This window comes from Solanum tuberosum, unplaced genomic scaffold (genome assembly GCF_000226075.1).
Source record: "Solanum tuberosum cultivar DM 1-3 516 R44 unplaced genomic scaffold, SolTub_3.0 scf00688, whole genome shotgun sequence".
In the NCBI taxonomy this organism is placed as follows: Eukaryota; Viridiplantae; Streptophyta; class Magnoliopsida; order Solanales; family Solanaceae; genus Solanum; species Solanum tuberosum.
The window spans coordinates 94,033-103,742 of record NW_006239599.1 but is presented as its reverse complement, the minus strand read 5'-3'; the positions used below and the strand labels follow the sequence as shown (position 1 = coordinate 103,742).

The window sequence follows — 9,710 nt, the reverse complement described above, 5'->3', positions numbered from 1 at the left end:
TCTTTTTTTTCCCAATACCAATCTATTGGATTTCTCATGGAGAATCAGTCTCTAAAATCAGAATCCTTCATGCAAAAAGAATTGCCAACTTGTTATAAACAAGTAGCCATAGAATCATTATCTAGATTTTTCAAGGATCCACACATTTTTAGTGATATAAATCATGAAAGTACTTCTATAAATTCTTCTTCAACAAAATTTTCTGAATTTCTTCCACTTAATTTCCATCAAAACGAATTGTCATTATCATCATCATCATCATTATCGACATCTTCAAGTTATCAACATCATCAAGATCAAGGGAATAGTAACAATATTATTCCTTTGAGTAATTTTCTTGAATCTTTTCATCATCATCCTCAAGTTCTTGATCATCAAACATGTTCTTCTTCAACAAATTCACTATCATGTAATTACCCAACTTTAGGGTTGTTTTTGCAAGAGCCTACCATTTTAGAGATTTCAAAAAGGGCAGCTGAATCTCTAAGCAACAAGAATCACAAGTATGATACTAATTCTTCCTTTTATTTATTTGCCATTTTATTCACTAATTTTCTCTTTATCAAATTGAGTTTACTAGTAGTACATATTTAGACTTTCTAGGATCAGTAGCGGAATCAGTAATTCTATCAACGAAATTCAAAACATGTTAGAATGTAACATCTTTAATTTCACTTATGATCAATAGGATTCAAATAAATATATATATTTCTTTTTTTAGCGAAGGGGATTCAGTTGCACCCCTTCTGATCAATAGGTAGCTATGCCACTATCTGGGATGCACGGATCCCAATATATTGACAAAAGAAGAAATTACATAGTATTGTGAAATTACGATATATCTTCAACCTCTGAAAGACATTTTCCTTTTTTGTGTTTTGCCAGGTCATCATCCGCGGCGTTATTCCCTATGTCTTCATCAATAGGTCATGAGAGCCAAATTCATTATCAAGAGGCTGCAACTACAAATCCAACAAATTGGCTGAAAATGAATCAAACCATAACAAATTGTACCACAACAAAAGGTTTTAGTGACTATTGGCTTAGCACTACAAAAACTCAACCAATGAAATTCAAAGGATCATCAAGAAAATCATCACTTATTCATTATGAAAATTCGCCTTCATCTTCTTCTTCTTCTCCTTCTTCTATGACCGCGTCCCAAGGGAAGCTTTTTCGAGGAGTAAGACAAAGGCATTGGGGAAAATGGGTGGCGGAAATAAGGCTACCAAGAAATAGGACAAGGGTTTGGTTAGGTACATTCGATACTGCTGAAGAAGCTGCTTTTGCTTATGATACCGCGGCTTATATGCTAAGAGGTGATTATGCACACTTGAATTTCCCACATTTGAAGAATCAATTAAAGGCTAATTCTATCAATGGGAACATAACATCACTCCTTGAGGCGAAAATTCGAGCAATTTCAGCACAATCAAAGAAGGCTAATAATATTAGTGATCGCGATGAAAATATTATATCTCCAAAAGGGCTATCGGATGATAATGCAACAATCAAGAACACGATCATTCAGAATCAAGAAAAGGAAATTAATTGTGAGAAATTAATGGAGATTACTAAGGTGAAGAATATTAATCAAGAAAATGTTGATGGTGTTCAATTGAGTAGAATGCCATCTTTGGATATGGATATGATTTGGGATGCACTTCTTGTTTCTGATTTATCATGACCCTCAATTGATGTATTGTATTTTTATTTTTTTACCAAAATTATTTCAAGATCAAGAGCATACATGCATATAGTTGTTTAATTTTATAAAAAAAATTCACTTTTTGGAAGATCATGTAGTGACATTGGTTGGACTTATTCTATATTAATTTGTTGTTTTAAGTGAGTGTTCATTATTTTTTTAATCATGTAATGTTTTTTTGTTTTAATGGCCATAAGTTTATGTTTTGTGTGTGATTTATTAGTTTGATGCTTTTGGCAGTTATTGTTTGTTGTAAAGGAAATACTCAAGTTTATTAGAAAGCACCGTTTGTTAGAATATATGCATTACTTTTTTAATGAATGATTGCATTTATTCTAAATCGCAAAGTTGAGAGGTATATTTACCCCTTTTCTATTTTTGTAAAAAATACTATTACATCAGAGCAAATGGAAGAAGAGGAACCTTAAAGTAGCGATATATGTCTCTGTGTGATTCATAAAAATCATGAGTTTGAACATTGAAATTAGCAACTGATGCTTTCGTGGGATAAGTTGCCAATATTATATTCCCTTGGTCAGATGCAATCCTTCCTCGAATTGAACCCTTGGAATAAATCACATTGATGCTTGATGACGTAAGGATAGGTTGCCTACATTACATCCTTTAGGATGCGACCTTTCCTCGAATTGAACCTGTAGCTAGAATCAATTATCAATGCTTATGTAAGGATAAATTGCCTACATTTGCATACCTTCCCTACTTAGATTTTTTTGTGAATACGAGATGCTTCACGATCGAACTTATAAAATATCAATTATCTACGATATTGTGTAATATATACCTTTCAAATTTCAAGTTATAAGCCGGGATCAACAAAATGTATATACATGTGCATGTTGATCTTGGTGTAAATAATTACAAACATTGAAGCGAAAGAGAGAAAGTAATAAGAAAATTACTAAACGCGTCCATATATCGTTCACTATTGCTAATATAATAGAAAGTAAGATAAAAATGAAAGTAAAACAACGAGCAGAGCAAGTAACTTCTTCTAACTTAGACAATGATAAGTTGTAATTATTGAAGAGTGACCAGTTGAATATATTTACTATGCATATATATCAATGTACTCTAAATATATATTCATATATTTTATTTTATACATTAAAAAAAAAAACAAATTTGTAGCCCCTATTGTAGGATTGTCATGAATCATGATGTTCCAACTTATTATAACTTGTTCATCATCATCACATTTTGCTAAATTAGTTGACTTTGGGATTTAATTAAGTTTTACTTATTTAAATAAAAATATAAAATATCAAAATCAAATACTTCTTGTTTTGTCAACCCCTCTCAAAGGTTTGACTTTTTTTCATTTTATAATATGGAAAAAATATTCCCATGCTTCTTTGCTATGTCCATATATTAAGTGACTTTATAAATGAAAAACAATTCTTTAACGAAAAAATGCACTCTTCTTATCTTAATTTCCTTGACTTTTTTTTTTCTAGACTATAGAATAAAAAAAACACATATAAGGTCAAATCATGTTTTCGAATTAAATGTATGATTTGAGGAATGGCTGTTAAAGTACTATAGAAAATGAAATAATTTCACAAGTTTAATTTTGACAAGCTCCCTTATGTTATTTCCAAAATTTGCTCATTTAGATAATATTTAATTGAAGTTTTTTTTAAATAAAGAGTTGATTCGTTATTTTCATATCTGAACTATCAGATGTATGCGAGTTTATCATTTAAATAATGACACCAATTATTTATCAAAGATGCCTCAACTATCAGGCATGTGAGTTTCCTACCTGCTGAAATATAATCACACTATCGTTTATATAGGAAAATGAAAAAATCGATAGTTGAAGTATGTTTTCATAAATGCACAATTACACATATAATATAGCAATTACTTAACCAATTGCACTATTAAGATTCAAGGAACTGTAATTAAATTAAATCAAGTGCAATTATTATTATTTAAAAAAAAAAAAGTAGTATGGCAAAAAACCAATGTATAATTTTAGCAGTTGACAACTTCAACCTTGTTTATTTAAATTAATTTTGGTTGACCTAATTAATGTCTTTAATTGCTTCTGCATGTAGCAGTCCTTAATTAGCAAGTTAGCTTTGACAATGTATACAAACTTGTTGCTTAAGCTAAATAAGAAAAGTTAATTATTAAGACAGTTCGATGTATAAGGCATCCTAAGCTCTCACGGAACTCGAAAAGTGTCGTATAGCCAATTTTTGAACTTAGGAGTAGCGTAATATGAGTGCACGACAAAAAAGAAAACCCTAAAATAAAATAAGTCGTGAGAACTTAGACAATTTAAAAGGAAATATGCTGACACAAACATCAGTAATTGAATTTACGAAACTCATAACCTATAGGTTACTTATATAATTTTAAGAATACTATTTAATTATCCAAATAAAATATTTGATATTGTGATAAAACTTTAAGAAATGAATTTTAATTAAATCTTGAAAATGTTGCATATATAAGCAAATGACATCAACATTAATATAGTTGCTATAAACTGAAATATGATTGGTTGGTCGGTTATTTTTTAACATTAAAAATATTAAAATTCCTTATTACGATGATATCACGATGAAAAAGCCATTTTGAAAAAGAATGTATAAATTTAGTTAAAAGTGAAAATTATATAATATTTGCTACATTTTTTTATTTTTTTTTGCTTTGCTTATAAAGAGTGGCTACCCCTCTCCATTATTTTTGGCAAGTCTAATAGTGATTAGGTCATTGTCAAAGAAATGAGAAATTTAAGAGGTTTCAGTTTCGAGCCATAAAAATAAATAAATAATCTTTTAGATATTAGAGCATTTTATCCACTTCAGTAGTAGGTCTATATGTATAAATTTTTAAATAAAATAAATGAATAACCTTTCAAATATACACACAAATATGAATTTATTGACTATGTGACATGATTAACACCAAAAAAATTTTAAAAAAATTGATGTTCAATGTAGCAATTTGTACACAAAAAAACATCCACACTTAACCATGTTTCAATTATATGTTACTTGGACTCTCAAAAAGTGTTGTTGCACATGTGCTAGACATCGAAAATGCACCATTTTTGAAGGATCTAACTCACGCCTTACAACATTATCAAGAGTTCAAGTAACACAAAACAAATGAAACTTTGAAAACAAAATCAAGTATGAACCATTTCCATGTTCCATAGGTATATATGGAGAATTCTTAGTAGCGAGCGCTTCTCCCCAGATAGAACCCTACACGGAGCATATTTAAATTATACGGGCTCCCATGTAGGTACCAAACAACAGATGGGAAACCAAACAAAAAAGAGAGTATTCAATGATAAACCAAAAAAAGAAAAAGGAAAGATATTTTCATGTGCTAAAAAGTCTCATATTTTTTTTAACCTTGCAGAACAAAAGGGCAGTTAATCTGTAAAGAATGCCCATGAAATACATCAAAATGGTTCATACTTTCTAAATTATATCCAAAACTACTGCTAAACAACATAATTATCACTAAGTCAAAACAAACACCATATAATTAAGATAAGTTGTAATATCTAGGAAGTTAATTAACTTAAACTTTACCATGTTTATATTTTCCCTTCAGTTGGCAACAAAGTTTTTTCTTCTAGGAAGAAAAAAACTTTTTCCTTGCTATGTTGTAATTCTTCTTGTTTATCACCTTCAACTTCTTCTTCCTGCATTTCTTTATCCTCGCACTCGACCATGTCTACTCTCTTAAGCAACTCAAATTCCTCAACGATCACGTTGTTTGTCTGCATTTCCAATACTGGAGGGTCTGTGCCTTTGTTGTTGTTGTTCTCCGAGTTGCTCTGTGCACATTTATCAGAACTTGTTCCGTGCTCTGGACTCCAAGAGACGTTTCCATTTTCACTTTGAGGTTCACTTTGCTGATCAATCATATCGACATTGTGTTCAAGAGAAGATTGTATTAGCAGTGGACTGCTAACAATTTGTCCAGCTGTTAGTCTCTCGCGATAGTCCTGCATCTCCATTCTGTATCGTTCTTTGTCTTGCAATGCTCTCTCCTGATAGACCTGAACTCAACAGAATATAATCATTGGAAGTAGTTAGCATGAAACAAACAAGAACATGCAATCTCATACGTCTTGGGATATTTAAACCAGAGAAGGGCTCATAAATAACCACCTAGAATACGAAATATCTTAATTGTCGTTATACTTTAGAGAGCCATTCATACCCTCAGTGTCCATCAACAAATCATTTCATATTTGACCTCGACTGTAAAGGAGTTTCAACCTTAGTCCATGCTAGAACCCCATTAAAGTCAAGGTAAATACGAGGCAATTTGATAACAACAAGGGCATGAATGGCCTCAAAGTATAACGGAGCTGGGCAAAATTAAGATATTTTGTATAGTAGGAGTAAATTTTTGGACCTTTTTCCGATATGAAATATATCGTTTGGTTCCTACCATCTTCTCTGGTACGTTCAGATTGTTCCACAATTCACCTATCATCCTACTAATCTCTCTATCCTTTCCAGGATAAAGAGGTTTCAGACGGGCATGTTGTTCTGCAAAGAAAAAGTTATAACCACTTCTGTTAGGCTTGGGATGGGAAGGGTCGCGCTTTTTGATTTCACCTTTCTTCCTACGCTTTCTTCGAACTACCCCAGGTGTTGATGCTTCTTTCCGAGTGTTGTAAGCAGGTAGATTCTGATTTTGCAACTCTTGGTGCATTTGGTTCATTGGAACCTGATATAGAACACCTTTAAGATCCTCGGATCCAATCTTCACCGTAATAAGATATCCACTCTCAAACTTTCCGTCAATGAAACCAGACACAGGTGAACCTGTCGATGGTATGGTAGTTTCTGCAAGCACAAAAGAATTGGATGATGCACATTATTTGTAAGCTAGAGTAGGAAATTATCAGAGCCTAAACCGTTAAGCAGTAAAGATTTATCATGTTCTACTACTTCACGTGTAACAGAAGCATCGATATCAATAGGACTCATTTTATCATGTGAATCTGTCGATACAAAGTTTTAGAGACTCCACAGTTCAAAACTCAATGGATAACCAATTTCGTGGACCTAGCCCCTATTTTCTTTGTTCTCCTCGTAAGGATCACCTCACTTATCTCGAAAAGGACATCAAAAATATCTCCATACATGGATTTGAAGACTTCCAAAAGATATGAATGAATGACTATGACATAAAAGATTTGGAATAACTCTTACCAACATAGTTAGGAAGCAAAGACAAAAAAGAGATAGAACATGTGCAAGAACAAGTAAGCAACCTTCAGGAAATGTTGTTTCTATCCTCCGCGGCTGGGGCACGGCAGCTTCTATTTCTGGTGGTGGAAGGATATATCCGGCCAAACCTTGAGGTGGAGCTGAAGTACGGGAGGCTTCCTGCAACACGTCTGAAAGATATCTATGTTTTAGTGAGAAAGCCTCAGCACAAATAATTAAGTAATGAAAGATTCCACACATACCAGGAGAAGGAGTCCAGTACTTTGCCTTGAAATAGTAGAGTCTTTCGTAGTGAAATAGCAATGAAATATAGTATTTCCGAAGAATAAATGAAGCATTTGTGGCTGAAGAAGGAAAGCTAAACACTAATGTTACTTCCTTCCATCTTTTCTCCTCTAGAACCTGCAATTACGTTCGAAAAATCATAATTACACTGACTCAACATTAATTTCAACCCAATCATTCCTTTCTATGCATGTTAAGAGCTATACTTGTCAACAACAAACAACAAACTGTAAGGGCACAAAATTCTCCAAACCCATCCTACAACGAGTTTGAAAGAACAACTCGGGAAACAACTGAAATGAAAATGAAACCGAGCTCCAAGTGTTCTGGTTCCTTACGCCAAAACGCATACACCTTCCACCTATTAGCATGATGTTCTATTCTTACCCGTTTCTTGACTTTACTCCAGCTGAGCATCACCCATGAGCGTAATAAAATAAGGAGAAGCATTTAAGACACGAAAGCTAAACATGAATGGAGTATATCCTAACCATGTGGGGATGCATAACAAAAATAGTGCCTTCTGTGGCTCTTTACTATGGCAAAGCCAACTCAAATGAAGTTCATCAATCCAGAGGTCACTATACCAACTTATGCTTTTAGTTAGAGAAAAAATTAAGAGAGAATACCATAACATGGATATAAAACGGAAAGAACACCAAAAGTTTGAATACAATGAGCCCAAGTTCTATTACCTTTGAGAGACCACCACGAGTAGTTACCTCGACAAAGAGGCGATGCAGATCCAGCGCTTTGCCCCCTATAACAGGGATCCTGAAAAAAGCACAACCAACAGAAGCATTAATAAATAGTTGTGTGAACTATATAAACTTGAGACAATGTGTGGGAACTCAGAAGCCTATGGCATAGTTTCAAGATTGAAAAACATTTGAAACTTAACAAGTAAGAAAGAGTGGTGGACCAAATTTGGAATAAGGATAGCAGTCTTTAGCAAAGATTAATCAAATAACGAAAATGTTGGTGGTCGCTATTAATCAATGAAATTCTCATTAAAACTGCCTAAAAATCTTCTCAAATAATTGTTGCTTTCGGAAAAAATATCTTGTGCCTAACTCAACGCACAAAACCTAGCTCATGAGGTGAGAATTGACCATCTAAGGAGAAAACCATATACTAAGAAAGACAGCATTTCTTGATCAAATTCAACATAAGGGAGGGAGGTGCGCCTTGTGACAGGATATAGAGACGGGATTCAGGCATGACCTAGTAGTTAACGAAGTAGGTGAAAACCATGGGCAACTAAATTCAAATCCCAAAATACAGGGAAAATACCTAGGTGGGCAAAGCTATCAAGTCGGTGAAGTAGTCGAGGTGCATGCAAACTGATAGAAAGAAACTCATAAAAGGACATAGGGAAGCAAAAAAGAAAAGAAAAAACTCACATGAACTTGGTTCTCATGTCAGCATGGAGCTTCTGCAAAGTTTCCATGAACAGTTGAGGAGAGGCAACAACATTCTCATATGTAACCAAGGGAGGTGGATATGGATGATAATTTGGGGGTGCTACTCTGAGTGGCACTGGACTATTTTCAGCAGAAGATGATGCCATTTTCAACTTCTCATAACATGTTTCAAGAATCACTAATCACTCCAATCCTTGTTTTCTCAAGAACCTCTAAGCTGCAGACTACAGAAATACAAATCAACACAGCTATAAATAGCACCAAAATCACAAAACAAAACAAAGCTCAATTTTCAAGGTGAACTTAAACATGTAAAATGTTAGTGATAGAAAACAGACAAAAGAGCATCATCAGAAATTTCCAGAAAATGAGACTAATGAGTCCAAAAACAGAAACCAATGGTAATTATACACAGTCCAAAAATTGAAAATAGATACAAAATGATCATAACAAACAGACAAAATCAGAAACCAGAAAGCAAAAAGAAAGTGATAGATAGACAGACAGATATACAAAGAAAGAAAATACATACAGAAGCAGAGAAAAGAGAACTGAGTATCTGTATCACCATGAAAATGCCACTGGAAGAACTGTATAACAACAACAACCCCTTTATGTGAAGTAACTCCAAGTACCATAACAAAATACCCAAACCCCAAGAAAAGCATATATAGTACACCATAGCTGTCACAGCCATGAATTCTCTCAGAGTACCAAATATAGGAATCAAGAAAACCTATCAAAACTCAAAAAAAAACCCAAAAAGCTGAGATTTTTATTACAACAAAATGAAAAAATCAGACACCCTTTTAGCCCTTTTAGACTCAGGTCATAAAGATCCCAGATACAATACATCAAGAATCCCTCTCTAGGTCTATTATCTACATAAGCTATATAATCTTTTGCTGACATTCTAAAGATTTCTGCTATTATCTGCATGTTTAACAAAGTCCAAAGTTCTCTATTCCTCTTTTCTCCTGACACACTTCCCAGAAGTAAAGATTTATGGCCTAAGCAAAAAACAGGATGGTGGGACATTACCCCCAACCCCAACCC

The 9,710-nt window shown here is 33.4% G+C and overlaps 2 protein-coding genes across 6 annotated transcripts in view; one reads left to right on the top strand and one right to left on the bottom strand.

Moving 5' to 3' along the window:
- LOC102579094 (ethylene-responsive transcription factor ERF062) lies at window positions 1-1,804 on the top strand. Its single transcript, XM_015305089.1, has 2 exons — window positions 1-503; window positions 886-1,804. The coding sequence occupies exons 1-2, from the start codon at window positions 37-39 to the stop codon at window positions 1,685-1,687; spliced, it is 1,269 nt and encodes a 422-aa protein (XP_015160575.1). The 5' UTR covers window positions 1-36; the 3' UTR covers window positions 1,688-1,804.
- A 3,293-nt stretch (window positions 1,805-5,097) lies between these two features.
- LOC102578765 (high mobility group B protein 15-like) overlaps window positions 5,098-9,710 on the bottom strand; it is a 5,849-nt gene continuing 1,236 nt past the window's right edge. For 2 of the 5 annotated variants that reach the window (XM_015305091.1, XM_015305092.1), the window contains exons 2-7: window positions 8,634-8,878; window positions 7,926-8,004; window positions 7,188-7,347; window positions 6,990-7,115; window positions 6,158-6,558; window positions 5,098-5,759 (exon numbers count right to left, since the gene is read on the bottom strand). In XM_015305091.1, the coding sequence (XP_015160577.1) occupies window positions 5,292-5,759; window positions 6,158-6,558; window positions 6,990-7,115; window positions 7,188-7,347; window positions 7,926-8,004; window positions 8,634-8,800 (1,401 nt within the window). In that variant the 5' untranslated portion in view covers window positions 8,801-8,878 and the 3' untranslated portion in view covers window positions 5,098-5,291. Of the gene's footprint in view, window positions 5,760-6,157; window positions 6,559-6,989; window positions 7,116-7,187; window positions 7,348-7,925; window positions 8,005-8,633; window positions 8,879-9,186; window positions 9,624-9,710 lie in introns of those variants that run through there. The other 3 variants (XM_015305093.1, XM_015305094.1, XM_006366790.2) reach the window with 2 other exon arrangements.